Source organism: Peromyscus eremicus, chromosome 1 (genome assembly GCF_949786415.1).
Source record: "Peromyscus eremicus chromosome 1, PerEre_H2_v1, whole genome shotgun sequence".
Lineage (NCBI taxonomy): Eukaryota > Metazoa > Chordata > Mammalia > Rodentia > Cricetidae > Peromyscus > Peromyscus eremicus.
The window spans coordinates 50157190-50176736 of NC_081416.1; the positions used below are offsets into that span (position 1 = coordinate 50157190).

The window sequence follows — 19547 nt, forward strand, 5'->3', positions numbered from 1 at the left end:
AAAAAAATGCCGGGCGTTGGTGGCGCACGCCTTTAATCCCAGCACTCGGGAGGCAGAGCCAGGCGGATCTCTGTGAGTTCGAGGCCAGCCTGGGCTACCAAGTGAGTTCCAGGAAAAGGCGCAAAGCTACCCAGAGAAACCCTGTCTCGAAAAACAAAAAAAAAAAAAGAAAGTGAGATAGGTTGGGGAGAGCTGAGGCCCAGGAAGAGCACAACTTAGCAGTGATTTAGAGGATGTGTCTCAGTTGCTTTGTGAAGGGTGTATTAGAAAAATTATCGAACGAAAACAGTAACCACAATATTTCTAGCATTTCTAACATTAATTTGTGTGTGTGTGTGTGCACGCACACATGTGTGGAAGTCAGAGGACAACATGCAGGAGTCAGTTCTCCCCTCCTACCATGTGAGTCCTGGGGATGGAACCTGGGTCATCAGCCTTGGCAATAAGCCATATAGCTGGCCTTATCACAAGATTTTTTTTCTTATGCTATACCAGGAAAGGAAATCGGAATAAATCTATAGGTGATACTAGATGTAGGGAAAAGGTCCATGTGTATGAGGTATTGCAGATGCAGAAATGGCATGCTTTTGCTATTGCCTGAATATGTGAGGGAGCTGAAGAAGCAGGAGTAAAATCTGCCTCCAAGCCTGTATGTGTCAGTGCACATCCATGCACACACATGTGGAAGATGGAGGTTAACATTAGACGCCTTCTTCAGTCACAAGGCAGAGTCTCTCACCCAATCTGAAACTTAAAATTTTGGCTAGACTGGCTGGCCAGCAAGCTCCAGGGATCTGACTGTCTACACTTGCCCAATACTGGAGTTACAAGTGCATGCTACCACAGCTGGTATTTTGTGTGGATGCTGAAATCCATACTCAGGACCTCACACTTGTGATGCATGACCTAAGCCATCTCACAAGCCCCCTGGTTTAGACCTTTTAAGTCTGAGCAATTGGCAAAATAAAGTGACCCAAGGCACTGTGCCCAGAAAAGGCCACAGACTGCAGCACAACCTTTGTACAGAGAAGTTTCAGTTGAGTGACAGAAACTAGTTGAAGAATTGTGTGAGTGAGGAGGAAGCTGGGGAAGGGTAGAAGGCAAAATTTGAATAAGTTGAAGTGAAGAAAGGGGAAATGGGGAAGTAATTGGGGACTTTACCAGAATTTTTTAAATGGGAGTTTAGGGACAAGGTAGTACATTTTTGTTCAAATAAGGCTCAGGAATAATAACTATTTCTTGAGTGTTATTTTATCAATCACAGCACATCTTATGTTATCCTAATTTTACAGAGATCACGAACGTGCATAATGCCACACAAAGTGTGAGAGTAGGTCCCAGGAAGAAGAGGTTTCTGGAGAGAGCAAGCATCTGGTGAAAGGAAATGGACTGAAAGGGCTGAGGAGGAAAGAATGAAGAAGATTCACCTACAGCCATAAACACAGGGCAGGGGGAAGGAAGAATAAGTGCAAGGCTATTTTTAGTGGCAAAGGAGGAAGTTGAGGTTGGGGGGCTTTGAGCATCTCAAAGATGATGGAGTTACTGGACCTGAAAGTCATTATTCAAACCAAAACCACAGAAGAAGCTGTGACATCTTCAGGGGAATGGACAAGGAAATGGTGATGCTCTAGAAGTCACAAAGGTGTGTGGAAGTTGCAGTGATGGTAAAATGGGATGGTGCGTGAGCAAATTAAGTTGGGATTTCAGTATCAGTATTTATTTTCATATTTGTGAAAATAAAGCCCTGTATTGTTACATTTTGGCCAATGTGGTCAGTAACCCTGCTAATCTACCAGACAATCTTTGCTGTGAGCTGGGGTCTACTGAAGCCATTTCATATAATGTTTTAATGATAAGGCAAAGTTGGAGAAATCTACATTTGTGGGAGTATGTGGACTAGCTCTAGCTTCACAAGTTTCCATTGAATGTAATTTTATTGCACAGTCAATCTACAGTGTCCTCATGTGTGTGAGAGAAAGGGAAGGAGGGGAAGGAGATCATTAGCATAAAATGGCATGCCAAAGTCATATTTTGTTTATAAAATACTATTTTGCAGTAATATTTATTTAACACTTTGTAGGAATACAGTTATTAGAAAGATACTATTCTAACAGAAAGACAGAATGTTCTTCTTTCCATATTATTACTGCCAATAGCCCATACAGATAGCTCCATGAGACTTTGCCTAAATCAAAGGTTTATCTCAGCAACAACACAGACCCAAGACTTAATGAGCAGCTGGTAACTACAGAAGAATTATAATGATGGTAGTCCAATCATTTCCATCACTTTGAATAATTAATGATCTTGCACTTTAAGTCACCATCACTAAAATTAGTCCCCTAGAATGGAGTTAAGTGAATTCTAGCTCATTCCATAGTTACCAAAGGATCTTGGGAAAATTAACTTATGGGGTCTTCTATACATCCACCAAGAGGAAATACAGTGCCTACTGAAAGAGAGAGGTATGAAAAAAACTGAAAATAGCACAGCTAATATCCCTGGGGACATAGTACATGCCCAATTAAACAACTACAGTCTAGCCTGGGAGTCCACAGAATGAGCATCGGTGTCAGTGTCTTCAAGTTTGGCTTCCTTACTAAGTATAAGGACTTTGCAAAAGCATGCCCCATGTCCAGGAGCAGGATCCTTATTTGTGACAAGAGCAAACTGGTTTCTGAGATTTTTCTAGTTCTAGACCAGAATTCATTTGAGAATTCCTTGGTGGGTTTTGTAAGTAATTTTTATTTTGTTTGGTGGTCTCGTGGGATGGTTTGTGGCATGAAGCAGATTGCCCTGGGCCAAGTGACATCTGGTAATTTAGAACAAGAAGGCAATCAAGTGAGAAACTCTTCCCTAAAGCCCACGCTGCAGACAGCTCATGCTCTGTATTGCTTTAAGTAATGAAGAGTGTGCATATTTTGAAGGGAAAGGAAGAGAAAGTGAACTGTTTCCCACAGAAGTCAAAGCAGTGAGTCATGGACACTGCAGTTGACAGGTTGGAGGCTTCATTTCAGATCATTAGTAATTATATAACTTCAAATGAGTTGCCTAACTTGTCTGTCCTTGCCCCTCCCCCCATACACACTCTGTAAAGCACAGGCAATGATTCACCCCTTATCTCCTCTACTGAGCTCAGAAGAGATGTCTCCGATGGAATTTCCTTGTAATTATAAAATCAGCAGAAGTCTAAGAGATTCAGCTGCCCAGCTCTCCTTGACTTTAGTGTAAGACTCAGCAGCCCGAGTAGACAGTCTTAATTCCCAAGGCCTGTTACACAGCTTACCATCAATAAAGATGAGACCAGAGGTGCGGCCCTAGAGAATAATATCCAGGGCACAGGAAAATATCAAGGGAATTCATATCTGTGGTTTTGACATGACCAATCAGTGAATACCCCCCAACAAATGGCACGTGAAGAAAGCTTAATGGCCTTAACCTGTCAGAACTGGAAAGAATGTGGTTCATCATCACTTCAGAAACAACTCATGAGCACTGACAGAAGACACTTGCTACCCTCTTCCTCTAGGCACATATGTCCACTCATTTCTTAAGACAATCCTATGAGAAGGGCACTATTCTCACCTCACAGATAAAATGGAAACTACAGCTCAGAAGTATATAACAAGAATTGCAACAAAGCAGCTAATATTTACTCAGATGAGAGTGCTTTGCATAAATCTAGCATTCCTTCAAAGTTTATTAAGAAGCTATAACATGTGAGCATTCTTTTAGATCCTGGTCAAGAGGCAATGACATCATTTGTTTCTATAGAGAGAGGACTGCAAAAAACAAGTAATTTACCACAGTAATAACTGAAATGAGGTGAATGGAACAGGATGTGTTGAGTCAGAGAGGATATGTAAGAACATGTGTGATAAGTTGAGGGTTTAGAGAAGGCCTCTGGGGATAACTGATATTTAAGCTATGCCCGGGTTAAAAAAAAAAAGCCACCCAAACATGAACCATCACCATCACCATCTATTTCTTATCTCTTACAAGCTTCCAGTCTAGAGTTGAAGAACCTGAGGCCCAGAGAACTTGTCCAGCACCTCAGAGTAATTAGAATTACTGTTTAAACCAGACAGACAGACTCAGAGGCTGTGGTCTTACATGTGAGAACAGAGAGCATTCTTGATGTGACCTGTTCAAAGTCAGAGTCAGAGGGAGAGAGAGGCGTAGAATCATCCCCTCCTGACTTTAAGGACAGTCCTTACCATAGTCAGGCATGACACCTCTGGGCCAACACACTGTTCAGAGACAAATAGATGAACAAGCCAATAAAAAGTATGCTTTGCAGTATTAAATTGTAAGAAGAGTATCCAAGGAGGGGCCAGCTAGCCAAACGCATAGATCAGGGATGAAGCTCAGTGATATTTTCCTAACGTTCATAAGGCCAAGCCCCAGCACAGACAAAAATCTATGGGGACATAAATTCATGGTGTGTTCTAGGTTATAGCTCATTGGTAGGGGAACTGACTGCCTAGTGTTTTCTTAAATGTTAATGTGTGTCCAGACATGATTAGCACGAATTCCAGCTCAGATTCCTGGGCCCATGTGTTCTTGCCTGAGATAGCCCCTCCAGATACTTTCCTAGAACACAGTGGTAGACCTTGCCTCACATTGGAAGCTACTAGGAAGATGGCATACCTCAGTGGCACCATCAAGGGAACACTAAGAGAATTATTAGATGGTGACAGAAGGTAAGATTGCCAAAGATTTTGTCATTAACTCACCTTACTGTTTTATTTTCAGGAGCTTGAGAACAGAATGACAACACCTAGAAACTCAGTGAGTGGAACTTTCCCGATAGAGTCTACCAAAGGCCCTCTTGCCATGCAGCCTTCTCAAAAAGTAAACCTCAGGAGGACATCTTCACTGGTGGGCCCAACACAAAGCTTCTTCATGAGGGAATCAAAAGCTTTGGGGGTAAGGCTGTTCTCCTCTCTTCTGCACCCTGGAGATGCTCTGGCCTACAGATGCTGATGCTTCCAGCTATACATGGGATTCAGTCTACCTTGCACTGGCAGATCTGAGTGGATGTGTTCTTTATGTCTCACACAGTGGGCTGGGCCAGAGAGTACAAAAGAGTTAGCACCTGGATCACTGTAGGGTGATCTTATATCATCTCTTGGCTTGGAGGTTAAGAATCTTCCATTCGGGTCCATTGTTCAAATTCCAGACACATCTGTTCCTTGGAAGAGATAGATCTGGATGAGAAGAAGGCAAAGTCCTTGGCTGTGCTACCACTCCATTTAGTATCTTTGCGTGGTCCTCAATCGGGTCTCAGGCTTCCCACCTGGCCTTTGACCTTCACCAGGGATGGGTTCAGTTCACCACCAGTGCTTTTCTTCTTTCCCCAGGCTGTCCAGATCATGAATGGCCTCTTCCATATTTCCCTTGGGGGGCTGCTGCTGATCCCCACAGGGGTCTTCGCACCCATCTCTGTGAGTGTATGGTACCCTCTCTGGGGAGGCCTTATGGTAAGTTAGAATAAACAGCAACTGTTTGTGAGATGTTGGAGGGGAAAAAAATCCAAAAAAATATCTAGATTGTTTCCGTGTTGATGAAAGTAATCTGGGCAGGAAGAAGGCTATTGGGTTGACATAGCTAAGTGGGAAGAAGGATAGACTACACCACGTGACTCCTGTGGCTGATCGTGATCATGCTTCGTGTGGATTCACAGAAAGGAGCTCTGCCAGCTGTGCTCAGAGAAGCAAGACTGTACAAAGCAGGGTCTCTCCACAGCTAACTCCAGCAGGGTGTGAGACACCAGATACTTGGTGTTTAGGAAGGAAAAGAAAAATGGGACATCCTAAGTCCTCCATCTCCCTGCAATTTTGTTAGTTACTATGGCATCTGATGAAATTATTCCCATCCCAAATAATCCCTCTGTACTTATGAATGCAGCAACACTCTTTGGGGCTACTTAATGTACATGTTTCCCAAACTTATAATTCTGTGTGTGACATGGAGCTAGGTAGTGCTTATTTTGCCAGGACACTTTTCATGACTCTAAGTGCAGAATTGAGGCTCTCAGAACTTAGGTGGATTGGTTGTGAGACTTTTCTGTACTTTATAGCTTGACCCTTAAAAAAGGAAGTTGAGAAATAATCACTATTACTTCCTATAGCAACCAACATTTTGGTGAAGTGTATTATATTCAAGATAAATACTGCCTTGTACACTATCTCTCAGTGGCATCAGAGCTATTAAATCACTATGACCCCAAAAGAACATTTTCACTAATTACAATTAGAGAGATGGGCTGGAGAGATGGCTCTGCAGTTAGGAACACTGGCTGCTCTTCCAGAGGGCCTGGGTTCAATTCCCAACACCCACACATAAGACAAATAAATTTAATTTTTTTATTTTCAAAAAGAAAGAGAATGAGAGTAAGTGTTTTAATTCACACTGACATTCTCTCCTATCTATGTCTCCGAGACCCCAGTCTTAATGGTGTTTTTAAAACTAGTGACTTAGTCTAACTGCAGCCTGTGTAGAGAAGGAGTAAGTCATGTTATCGAGGGTGATTTCTTATTTTTCTATTTGATGGTATGGGCCCAGAGGATTCTCACTGACACAGAAGTGTGAATTCTGTCTCTCTTTTCTTATTCTATTCCTAATGGTATCCAGAGGTTGAACAGTACAGACTGAGTATATGAACCTTAATAACAAAGAAATATAGCTACCTAGAAATAATTTAAAGGGAAAAATTTGATGCATAGTTTAATGAAAGACACTAAAAATGTAAGTGGTTCTTTCCCAACCAATCATCAGTGGAAAGTAGTGACCCTTCTCTGCCTCCTCCCTTCTGCCCCCTTTTCCTCCCCCTCCCTCCCCTCCCACTCACCCCTCTCTTTGCAGTATATTATTTCGGGATCACTCCTGGCAGCATCAGCAGAGCAAACCTCCAGGAAGAGTTTGGCAAGTAATCATATGTCTTTTTCCCACACATCAGACACAATAATGACTTTCTCAGTTGAAAACAAGTCCTAGGGACCCTTAAAGAGTTCAGCAATCACTGACTCTCTCTGAGCAAAGATCCTGTATCATCCTGGTTGTGATATGATGTTCTTCATGAAAAACTGAAAAATGGCATCTGCCTTTAGTCTGTCCATAGCAAGGGAATCAAAGGCAGAGCCCAGAAGATGGCACTTACAGTCTTTCAATGCTAAGTTCCCTATGGAGATGATAGAACTGATGTATTCTGAAAGAATGTCATTTTCCCCACACACTATTTAGGAAATTTTTCTGATCATATGCTTGAGTTATGTTCTAGCTAAGTCAGAACCCTGAGTGAGTTAGTACAGGGTGCTCCTGATTTTTCACCCTATGAACAGAAGTTGTAGTCCTGGCATAAGAAATCAAGATAAGCCCAACCGGTGGTGGCACACACCTTTAATCCCAGCACTCAGGAGGCAGAGCTAGGTGGATCTCTGTGAGTTCAAGGACAGCCTGGTCTACAGAGCGAGATCCAGGACAGGCACCAAAATTACAGATAGAAACCCTGTCTCAAAAAAAATCAAGATAAAGATGAATAGAGCATTGTGTGTGATAGTGTGATAGAGTGGAAGCTGTAAGGCCTACAGTGTGATCTTATCTTTAAAGATTCATTTATAGCCTCTTTTAAAAAGGTAACATACAGAATTCCTGAAGGATGGGTGACTAGATCTCGCTACCAAATTTCTTTCCAGAAAATCCTCTAACAATATTTTCACTTACTAACCTAAGTCACTTTGAGTTGGTAAGGATCTGAGTGGAATGAGACAATTCCTCTCTCTAAGTGGTCTGAAAATTTCAATTTAGGGGAAGAGACAAATGGTTTACAAATATCAAATACAACCAAAACTACCAAATTGCCATTAATAAGCCATGTAGCCAGGAATAAAACATGTGTTTCATGAAACAATCATCAATAATGCCATACCATTGTGGTACTTGTCATATGATATGCCAAGCTTTTATCACCCATGCAGGACAGAGCAGTCACAGCCATATCCTCTAACCTGTGTATCAAGAGATATCTGCCCTAATGGTACTGGGGGAAGACAGCTGACTGGGAGTGACCTTGTCAGCAGGGAGTGGTAGCATTATTATGGCTGATGCATTTTTTAATGGATGGTACAAACCTAGAGGGTTCTATCTATATCTACAGCAACGATCTTTAGTTGTGATATAAAATGCTTCTTATCCCTCTGCCCACTGCCTTATTATGCAAAGAGATGATAATCTGGATGCTCATTAAGTCCTTACTGTATGTCTGGGAGGATGGTGCCAAGGAAAAAGTTCAGGGATACAACATGTGGGTAAGGAGTCACTGGAATTTTGGTTTCATAAATTGGGAGGATGGTGATTGTACAAGATGAGAAGACTGGAGAAGGAAGGAGAAGTAGGCTAAAAGTTGTACTTCACAGTGACAGCGAGGCTAACACCCATAGCGAGAACTGAACTAGAATTCAAGTGTGGCATCTTTGAGTCAGGGAGATGGCAAGTGGAATCCCACATCCTACTTTATGTTTTCTGAATAGAAATCAAATCTAATTAACAAGGCTGCCTCTGTTTCAGGTCAAAGCCAAAGTGATAATGAGCTCCCTGAGCCTCTTTGCTGCCATTTCTGGAATAATTCTTTCAATTATGGACATACTGAACATTACAGTTTCTCATTTTTTAAAAATGGAGCGTCTGGATCTTAGTAAAACTCCCAACCTGTATGTTGATATCTACAACTGTGAACCATCTAATTCCTCGGAGAAAAACTCTCCATCTACACGGTACTGCTACAGCATGCAGTCTGTGTTTTTGGTAAGTATGAAAGCGGTGCTCCTCCAGAGAAGAAAGGTGCTATGTTTTATTACGAATATCAACTCTGGGTCCAGGTAGTCTGTGTCTGCTATTTTTTCTGTATGTGGCTTTGGGCAGGAACCCTCTCATATACTGCTTCTATTTCCTCACCTCTAAAACAAGGAGAGTAAAACTGTGTATCTCCTTGGATTGATTTGAGAAACAAATTAGTTAACATAAGCAAGGCGCTTAGAATCATTGGTATGGAAGATTCTACCTGTGACTTTATTATTTCTTCTGAGAAATGGTCTTGCTGTGTAGCCCTGGCTGGTCTGCTACTGACTATTTAGCCCAGACTAGCTTCAAATTCACAACAATCCTGTCTCTACCTCCTGAATCTGGGATTACTGGTATGTGCCACCACACCAAGCTTTATGTGTTCATCATTCATCATTGTTAATATCATTGATGACATTAATAATTATTATTAATAAAAATGGAAGAAATTCCTACACTATTATTAACATGTTTTCCCTCATAGAATTTTAAATACAGAATTTAAAGGGGAAAGGCAATACATCTCCCAAGTGTTGTGGAGTTTCCTTGGTGTGATGTCACATCCTCTAAAGCTGATACAATTTCAGAATCCAGGCTGGCCTTCACTTTGCTGTGTAGTCAAAAACAACCTTGAACTTCTGATCATCTTGTCTCTACCTTCCCTAGTGCTGGGATTACAGGCATATACTACCATACCTAGTTTACACAGTGGGACTAGAACCCAGGGTGTCAAGTATGCTGGGCGAGTACCAGACCAAACTGACAGAATTTAATGTGGGACTCTTTCTTACAAAGAATTGATCCTTCAGTTTACTATTCCTACCTTACTTTCTTGCGCCTGATGCTATGTTCAGCATTTGGGTTGTAAAAATGCTGCCTTTTATAGCAGCCATCCCCACCACCTCACCCCAGCTGTTCAGTCTACTCACCTAAAGAACTGAGCTGATTTTTTGCTCATTGAGTTTCAGTCATTGGTCATCATTGTGCGCTAAACACATCCATCTGCCATCACCTCATCTTTGCCTCCGTTCTGTTGGTTTCCAGGGCATTTTGTCAGTGATGCTGATCTTTGCCTTCTTCCAGAAACTTGTGACAGCTGGCATTGTGGAAAATGAGTGGAAAAGAATGTGCTCCAGACCCAAATCTGTAAGTTTTAGCTACTTGTCCATAACATCCTTCTAGAAAATTAATATCTACAAAGAATAATTTACATAGAATGTAATCTGACAAAACGTTGAAACTAGGGGCTTCATTGGAATAAACTGGTTCTGCTGTATTTTAGAAAACAGAAAATACCAGTAGTGACAGCAAATGTTTTGAAGTGTAAATGAGTCTATGGTTAGACAGAAGCTACAGTTCCACATGTGTACAAGTGTGCCTGTCAATCAGCTTCTCCTTCTACTTGACTTCAGACTCCCACTCTTGCCCTGTCTTAGTTACTGTTCTATGGCAGTGATAAGACAGCATGGCAAGGCAACTTATAAAAGAAATCATTTATTTGGGGGCTTACAGTTCCTGAATATTAGTTAGAGTCCATGACCATCATGGGGAGGAGCATGACAGCTGGCAGGCAGGTACGGCTCTGGAGCAGTAACTGAGGGCTTACATTTGATCTATAAGCATGAGGCAGACAGAGCTAACTGGTATGACTCTGGCTTTTGAAAACTCAAAGCCGAACCCCAGTGACACATCTCCTCCCACAAGGCCACATTTCCTAATCATCCCCACAGTTCTACCAACTGCAGAACAAGTATTCAAATTTTTGAGCCTATGAGGCCATTCTTACTCACACATATCTTGATTACATGCCCCCTCCCATCTTAATGCAACACAGGATGTTGAAGGCTGGAGGCAGATAAAGTCACTGGCTCTTGGACTTTTCAGTGTTCCCCTCTCCTCCCACTCTCTTCACTTCATTCCACTTCCAAAACAATAGGATTTCAAAGAGTCTCCAAAGCTAGGAAATATTAATGCTCCAATAGCAGTTCTCTTATAAACTCCACCAAAACTACAGACTGTAAGATTTAGCTATAGCTTAGAAGCCATTACTGATTCCTTGACTATACAGATGGGGACAGAGTAGAATGAGAGCGTCTTCCCAAGGTTATGATCACTAAAGGCAAATCAATTCTAGAATCCAACTCCTCTATTTTTGGTGTGTTATATTTCCATGTGGTATGATTATTCCAGGCAAAAATGGCAAATGCCTGAAGTCCTGAACAATTAACTCATACTCGAGATTAATAAGTAGGTGATTTGATGAGAATTTGCACATCCAAGTAGCCAATCCTGGTATCTATAGTATTTGGTTAATTAAATAAAGAACATGAGAATAAGTTGGCATTTGAATAGATGTACATTGTTGGGAGGCGTGTCAAAGGTAAAGGTCAAGAGGCATTTGTTTATATTCTAGAATGTGGTTCTGCTGTCAGCTGGAGAAAAAAAAGAACAGACAATTAAAATGAAAGAAGAAATCATTGAGCTAAGTGGAGTATCTTCCCAACCAAAGAATGAAGAAGAAATTGAAATTATTCCAGTGCAAGAAGAAGAAGAAGAAGAAACAGAAATAAACTTTCCGGAACCTCCCCAGGAACAGGAATCCTTGCCAGTGGAAAATGAGATCTCTCCTTAAATTCTTTTCTTTTATAAGCATTATTATTTAGAGAGCTTCTAAGACACACAGCTACCCTCATTTCTTGCGGTCTTCCACATCTATTCTCCATGTTTCCACAGCTTGTCTTTGCATAGAGAAGCCACATCTAGCTCTCCTTCACATTTAGAGAATGTAGCAATTATAGCAGATTGTGTTGTCCTTTGCTTGGGAATCTTACATAGGCAGAAATGCTGCAGAATCCAATTCTCATTCACCTTTTTCTTGGGTGGGCATTTTAGTAGTATTAGTGTTTTTCCCCATTTCTTCCATCAGCAACCGCAGCTGAAGGGAAAGACACATGACTGTTTCATCCGTCTCTGAACTCTCAGACTCCTTCCCTACCTACACTCTTTGTGGAGTCCTTTTTGCACTATTATTTTAAGGAAAATAGAAATAATAATGAAAGGGAATGAGACAGCTATTTTTTCAGGGTAACAGAGCCTGTAGCATTTTCCTCCAGCTTCTGTATCCCATTTGTAAAGCTGTGAAAGGCAATAACTAACCCTATCTATGTACAAACAGCAGAGCTTACACATAAGCAAGTCTCTTTGTCTTAACTTTGCCCAACTCCTGTTTCTGGGCTTCTGGTCACATTGTTTACCTCCTTGTACTCTTTAGTCAAAAGAAGAAAGGATGATGGGACACAATGGGTACCCAAATCTCAAATCATAAGCAACACCTGTGCTTACAGGATGCTTTCCAGAGGGCAGAGTAGTTTATGAAATGGTTTCATTTGATCTTTCATGACCATGAAAGAATCCATGTCACTATTTTCAATTAAATTGAAACTAGGAAGTAAGCCAAAGTATCCTATATCCATCATACCTAATAGTTGTGGGGACTTGACTCAGACTTTGCTCTTCAAATCCTTGTGATGTTTGAAATGACCAAATTATATATACCCAATGTCTGCATAAGCTGTACCAAGATCGTAGTCTATGAGCAATGTGTTGAGTCACAGAAGAGTCAGAACTGGATTTGATACCATGTAAATAAAAACACCTAAAAACTTACATCATTTAGAAAACTTGTCAAGACATTAATGAGCAATTAGCTAGTAAGCTATAAGATGCAGATACTAAGCACTATAAATGGTCTCAGCAAGATCAAGCTTAGAAACAATATAGTTAAGATGCCAAATCTCAGGCCACCCTACTTTTCCACTCCCATTCATGTGCAGGGAGGCTAGTACCTAACCTAGGAACACTGTTAGCCTAAGAAGATCTCGCCATAATCTATTAGCCAGATACCATAATCAGTCTGCTTTGAGGCATGATGAGTATACGGACAACTTAAGTTACACACCCTGGAATTTTTCTATTTTATTAGAAGTTACTGGTGGGAGGTATTTCCTGTAATTACAAATAAAATGGAAGTAGAACTTTTCCCCTCATGAAGTCTTCAAAACAAGCTCTAGATGAATAAAACTGTGTGTTCATGACTGCAATGGTTTACTCCACCTTGGGTATTTCCTTATTCTTCATAACATCAAACAACAGGATGCTCCTGTAGCCTCAGTTCATATTTATATAATACCAACCTGTGTTTGGATAGAGACACATCAGGCATATTGGGCTATTCCTACATACCTCACACATGCTCCCAAGGAAATTATTCATCCAGTAGGTCATTACTAATTACTGCTCATTCTTGCAAGCAACAGCATGATTCTCCACATCCAACATATGGAAGGTGCCCCTGCCTAAATTAAAGAATATCATGGCAGTGGCTAGAGTAATGTGGGGAGGTGAGAGGGTGAGTAACAAGCTGAAAAATCTTTAAAAAGTAGTATTTAATTTCTAAATATTTCCCTCTCTGAAACTCATCATTTCCTTAAGGAATTTACTTTATCCATTACTAGGTTCTCAAATACTTTTACAAAATTCTCATTTCTCTTAATGGGATAACTTTAATACCTATTTAAAAAGAATAAAAATTCTTGCTGATCTCCCCTTAAGAATCTTCTGTCAATGTAGAATCTGATAACAGTCCTCAATGGCAGACATGCTTATGAAAGCAGGACATATTTCTCTAACTTTAAGTTAATTTTCCTCTCAATTTTTATTTTTGTAAAAAACAATTTAGTAACCATAAAGAACATAATCTTTTAAAAAAAATCAGTTGCTGATATACCATGGCTGGCTGATATCAATGGGAGCCCTGCCTGTATCTGAAACAGTGGTAGAGGAGTGGATAGGACATTGGCGAGGGAGGGGAGAAAAGAAGGGGAACCTTTGATTGGGATGTAAAAAAATAAACAAACAAAAAAAGCCAGTTACACCCACTGACTAAACACCCGTCAGTGGAGAGGTTGCTTGGCTCCACTGTTTAGGAACTAACAATGAGGCGGAATATCAAGGAAGGAGGCATGTGGTGTCACAAACCTGCTCACCCTGTGCTGTGGGATGGTCTGTATGTTGTTCTGATTGGTCAATAAATAAAACACTGATTGGCCAGTGGCCAAGCAGGAAGTATAGGCAGGAATAACAGAGAGGAGAATTGAGAGAACAGGAAAGTGGAGGGAGACACTGCCAGCTGCCGCCATGACAAGTAGCATGTAAAGACGCCGGTAAGCCACGAGCCACGTGGCAAGGTATAGATTTATAGAAATAGATTAATTAAGATGTAAGAACTAGATAGCTAGAAGCCTGAGCCATTAGGCCAAACAGTTTAAGTAATATAATTGTCTATGTGTTTATTTTATAAGTGGGCTGTTGGACTGCTGGGGCCTAGCGGGACCCGGAGAGAACTCTCCAGCTACAAATGGTGCCAAACGTGTTGGCAAGAGTTTCCACCTAAAACCTGAGAAAAAAAGATTCTAAAACGGAGCTAAAAACAGTTCCTAGTTGTCTCTCTCAAGTTAGTGGCAGCCTGCATGTTTGAGCTACTATGGCTGGTTCCTGGCATGCGTGCTCAACCTGCAGTATGGCAGGAATGAGGCCTCTGCAAGTGGCACATTAAGCTGCGTTGTGGATTTAGCCTTTGATAGTACAAAACAAAAAAAAAAGAGGTTTCTGGGCTACATGCTGCTTTGATAGAAGCATAGACCCACTATTTCTGAGAGTTGATGGCTCCCAGAGCTGGCAGAAAATGTACCACTGCCATGTTGGGAAGCTGAAGTGGATGAATCTAGCAGCCACAGTGCCATTTCAGTCTTAGAATGCTGCAGTTTAAAGCAATAGGCTCAAGGTAATATAAAAAATAAGCCACGTAAAGATGGCTACCACACAGAGAATCTGGATTATGTTGTCTTTGATATTCGTAACTGAAGAAAAACATTTGATTGTAAAAGCTGTTGAGTTATGCCAAAATGTATATTTTAAAGGTACCTTGACTTCAAAATTTGGATGTAAGGATATGTTGCTTTAGAAAGGAGGCTCTGCTTTTGTTTCCACAGAAAGCCAGAGGCTATGGATTTGTTCCAGATTAAGATACATCAGGTTTGACCAGCCAAGACCCCCTGAAAGGTCTCCGATGACACCATGGCCTAGATGATCCAACATCCAGAACCGTTTCAAGGCAACTGGCTCAGACAATACACCCTCACGGACTACTCCATGATCCTAAAATATTCTTTGTGTCCCCATGAGATACAGTGCCCCCCTCCAGCAGGAAGTAGTAAGAGAAGCTACACCCAAATTCCCAAATATACCAAGCTGGCTTTGGAGATGTGTAAAAGTTAAAACCTTCCTTTTTAAAAAAAGAAAGAAAGAAAAGGGGAAGTGCTGTGGGATGGTCTGTATGTTGCTCTGATTGGTCAATAAATAAAATACTGATTGGCCAGTGGCCAGGCAGGAAGTATAGGTGGGACTAACAGAGAGGAGAATTGAGAGAACAGGAAGGTGGAGGGAGACACTGCCAGCTGTCGCCATGACAAGCAGCATGTGAAGACGCCAGTAAGCCACAAGCCACGTGGCAAGGTATAGATTTATAGAAATGGATTAATTTAAGATGTAAGAACTAGATAGCTAGAAGCCTGAGCCATTAGGCCAAAGAGTTCAAATAATATAATCGTCCATGTGTTTATTTTATAAGTGGGCTGTCGGACTGCCGGGGCCTAGCGGGACCTGGAGAGAACTCTCCAGCTACAACCTTGTGACAGCTGGGAAGCAAAAAGAGGACTGAAAAGGCCTGGGTCCCTGTGGCCCTTCAAGGGCACGTCAAGGCTTAGCAGTAGACATTTAGAGGGTATTTAAGATCTAAACCATAACATATGATAAGACATACTGCTAAGGAAGGTATAATTAAAAATAAGACAAAGGCCTTAATTTCAAAAGGTTGAAGATAAAAATGTGTTCACTGGTGGAGACCCATGAACTGTGGACTAGTGGCTGTGGAGCCCCCACAGGACTGGACTAGGCCCTCTAGATACGGGAGACAGTTGTTTAGCTCGAACTGTTTAAGGGACACCCAGGCAGGGGGATTGAGATCCATTCCTGGTGCATGGGCAGGCTTTTGGGAGCCTGATGCCTGCAGTCTGGCACCTTGCACAGCTTTGGTGCAGCAGGGAGGGGCTTGGATCTGCCTGGGCTTGGTGTGCAGGGCTCTGCTGACTCCCCATGGGAGACCTTGATTCGGAGGATGTGGGTATGGGGAGTGGCTTGGGATGGAGGGCTGGTGTGTGGGAGAAAGGAGGAGGTGGGATCTATGGGTGGTATGTAGGGAAAGTAGAAAATTTCTTAATAAAAAAATGTGTTCAAAGATAATGAGTTGGACTCCAAGAAAACTCAATGAGAAAGGAATAATCATTTCAACAAATGCTCATGGGATGTGTGATAATGACACACAAAAAAAATATAAATAAATAAACTGAAAGTTTAAATCACACAGTATTAAAAACTAACTCAAAATGGATCTGAAGCATAAATGTAAGAGCAGCCATTAAAAAACATCTAGAAGAAAAATACAGATTTAAATTTTGTGACCTTGAATTAGACACTGGTTTTTTACATATGATACCAAAATAATAAGCAACCAACAAAAAACTGAATGCCATCAAAATTTTAAAATTTTATGATTTTTAAATATTTTTAAAATTATTTTATTTATGTGTGCTTATGTAAGCCTTGTGAGTTTATTTGTACCACATGTGTGCTGGAGTCTGCAGAAGCCAGAGGGAGGGGTGTCAGATCCCCTGGAACTAGAGATACAAGTGGCTTTGAGCTACCATGTGCCGCTAGGAACCAAAGCCAGGTCCTCTGCAAGAGCAGGTAAGCACTCTTTGCAGTTGAGCTATCCCTCTAGGCCCTAAAAATTTTATGACCTAAAGGACACAATTTTTAAAAGTGTAAATACAAGCTGGGTGGTGGTAGCTCATGACTTTAATCCCAGCACTCAGGAGGCAGAGGCAGGCGGATCTCTGTGCGTTCAAGGCCAGACTGGGCTACAGAGTGAGTTCCAGGCCAGGCTCCAAAGCTATGCAGAGAAACCCTGTCTTGAAAAAACAAAATGAAAAAAGAAGTGTAAATACAACCCACATAAGGGGAAAACACTTACAATCCTAAATCTGATAAAGGTGCTATCTCCAGAATTCACAGAGAAAGCTTAAATTAAATAATAAAAGGGCAAATAGCCTAATTTTTTAAAATTAGTAAATGATTTGAGCATATATTTCTCCAAACAAATTGTACAAATAATTAGTAAGCAAATAAACTGTTCACTATACACTATAAAAATGCGAACAAAAATTCTCAATGACAGAGCTTCACAGTCGTTAGGTTGACTACCAGCAGCAAGAAAGCAGCAAGTGCTGGTGAGGAGCTGGAGGAATCAAAACGCTCAAAAAATACTCGTTAAAAACAAATTAATGTAATCTCTTTGAAAATTATTTTCCAATTATTAAAAATGTTAAATGTAAAGTTCCATATGACCCAGGAAGTTCACCACCAGGCAGATAGATGCCCAAGGGCGATAGAAACATGAACACACAAACTTGAGTACAATTATCCACAGACAAAATAACTAAAAATTGGAAACAACTCAAACATCTATCAACTAATGAATGAACAGGAAAATTATGGCATATCCACATGAAAAATTACTCATCTGCTAAGAGAATGCACTCTTCAGAAACTTAAAAGACAAAATGTTAAGGAGCAAGAAACCAGTTATATGCTGTTTGATTCCATTTACATGACATGCCCAGAACGGTTTCCTGAGACTGGATGTAGATAAAAATCATGAGTGGATGCTAATTGATGTTTCCTCAACTCTGTGAATTAATTAAAAAAAAAACCTAAAAGGGTGAATTGTATGATATTTGAGCCTTACATTGATAAAAAGTATTTTTAAAAAATATCATAATATAAGCCCTATAGCTTAGCATCAAATAATTGCTAAATAATATAGCATAAGAGGGAACTCAGGTGTCTATAATAAAAAAATAAAAACACTTTATGAAACATGAAATATTTGAATTGAATCTTAGCAAATAGGTGAAAATATATGGAAAGAGAAAAAGAGGAAAGATTGTCCATAAAAGGAAAATGAAAGTACATGAATTAGTCACTTAAAATTGATAGACTGAAAATCATGAGGTGGACCAAAGTCCCCAGAGGACAGTGACACTTCATTAGGAATACTTGCATTTACCTGTCAGAGAAAAGGCAACTCATGAAAGTGAGATTGAGGACACCCAAGAAAGTAAAGCAAGGGCTTTACAGGCCTGTTTTGGAAGTGTCTTAGTGTTGGAGCCCACTGGGTTTCCTAGTGGCTGTACCCAGCAGGACTGCATGGGAGATTGATTGGATCACAGGCCTGGGTACCCGGTGTTTATAAGGGTAACTAGCAAGGGGGAGGTCTTTTGCGCCACCCCTTGGCATTGTTATAAATAGACCTTTGAAATAAAGTTCTGGGCCGGTGGATAAGGATCCAGGCCCACCCAAGTCTATCCTGTGTTTTCCCTCTCCTCTTTTTTTTTTTTTTTTTTTTTTTTTGAGTGATTGTTTTTTATTAATTTTATTTAACTAGATTTTCTATTCATTTTACATACCAACCACAGATTCCTCTGTCCTCCCTCCTCTCACCACCAGCCTTCCCCCCAACCCACTCCCCCATTCCCACCTCCTCCAAGGCAAGGTCTCCCATGAGGAACCAGCAGAGCCTGGTACATTCAGTTGAGGCAGGTCCAAGCGCCTCCTTCCTGCACCAAGGCTACTCAAAGTGTTCCACCATAGGCACTAGGTTCCTAATGCATGAGCTGGCTTTTTGGAATCCTTTCTATTTCTAACTAAGTCTCTTATCCCTCAATCCTCAAGAGTTCCTGGGGTAAATAAGTGTGGGGGCTGGTCCCCTACATCTTAGTTACTTTTCTGCTGCTATGATAAAACATTCATGACAAAGCTACTTATAAAAGAATGAGTTTAATTGGGCTTGTGACTCCAGGGAGAGTTTAGGATGGTGGAGTGGATGTATAGCCTCAGGTGGCTGGAACAGCAGCTGAGAGCTCACATCTCATCTGCAGGCAGAGGCTGAGAGCACATTGGAAATGGCTTGGGTCTTCTGAAACAAAGCCTGCTTCCAGTGACCCATGTCCTCCAATAAGGCCATGTCTCCTAATCCTTCCCAAATAGTTCCACTAACTGGCGAACAAGTATCCAAATATATGAGCCTATGGTAGCCATTCTATTCAAACCAGCACAGGAAGCTAAGGAGAAAAGGCCTCAAGGGGCAAGGAAGAGAAGTAGAACACTGCTGTGGAGACACTCTCAAGAAAGACAGCTGAGCAAAAGCCACTGGGTCCAGGTTAGGGGAATCATATGGAGGACAGAATACAGTTCACTGGAAAGTAATCAAGCTATGAAGAATTCACACTGAGAGCTGACTCTGCTTATGAGATGTCTTTGCTGTAAAGGAGATAGCAGTGCTTTGCATAAAAATCAGGGCAAGAAATTGTTCAGAATAGATAGGTACAAGGCCACATCTTTTAGCAAAATGAACAAAATGTATTGCCTGCTATCATGTGGTAGTATTCTGAGGACAGAAAAAAGCTGTGAACAGCACAGGCAGATTCTGTCTCCATTGGATTTACAGAATTCTGATGTGTTAGTCTGTG

At 41.1% G+C, this 19547-nt stretch overlaps 2 protein-coding genes across 6 annotated transcripts in view; one reads left to right on the plus strand and one right to left on the minus strand.

The window, feature by feature from the left end:
• The window catches only part of Ms4a1 (membrane spanning 4-domains A1), a 30979-nt gene extending 18099 nt beyond the window's left edge, over positions 1–12880 (plus strand). For 4 of the 5 annotated variants that reach the window (XM_059260417.1, XM_059260420.1, XM_059260444.1 and 1 more), the window contains 6 exons: positions 4756–4929; positions 5364–5483; positions 6868–6927; positions 8569–8805; positions 9886–9987; positions 11255–12880. In XM_059260417.1, the coding sequence (XP_059116400.1) occupies positions 4756–4929; positions 5364–5483; positions 6868–6927; positions 8569–8805; positions 9886–9987; positions 11255–11473 (912 nt within the window). In that variant the 3' untranslated portion in view covers positions 11474–12880. Of the gene's footprint in view, positions 1–1225; positions 1643–4755; positions 4930–5363; positions 5484–6867; positions 6928–8568; positions 8806–9885; positions 9988–11254 lie in introns of those variants that run through there. The other variant, XM_059260437.1, reaches the window with a different exon arrangement.
• The window catches only part of LOC131909138 (membrane-spanning 4-domains subfamily A member 4A-like), a 158903-nt gene that overhangs the window by 126025 nt on the left and 13331 nt on the right, over positions 1–19547 (minus strand). Inside the window, exon 3 of the mRNA XM_059260460.1 lies at positions 9771–9937. The gene's annotated coding sequence lies outside the window, so the exon portion shown is untranslated. The remainder of the gene's footprint in view (positions 1–9770; positions 9938–19547) is intronic.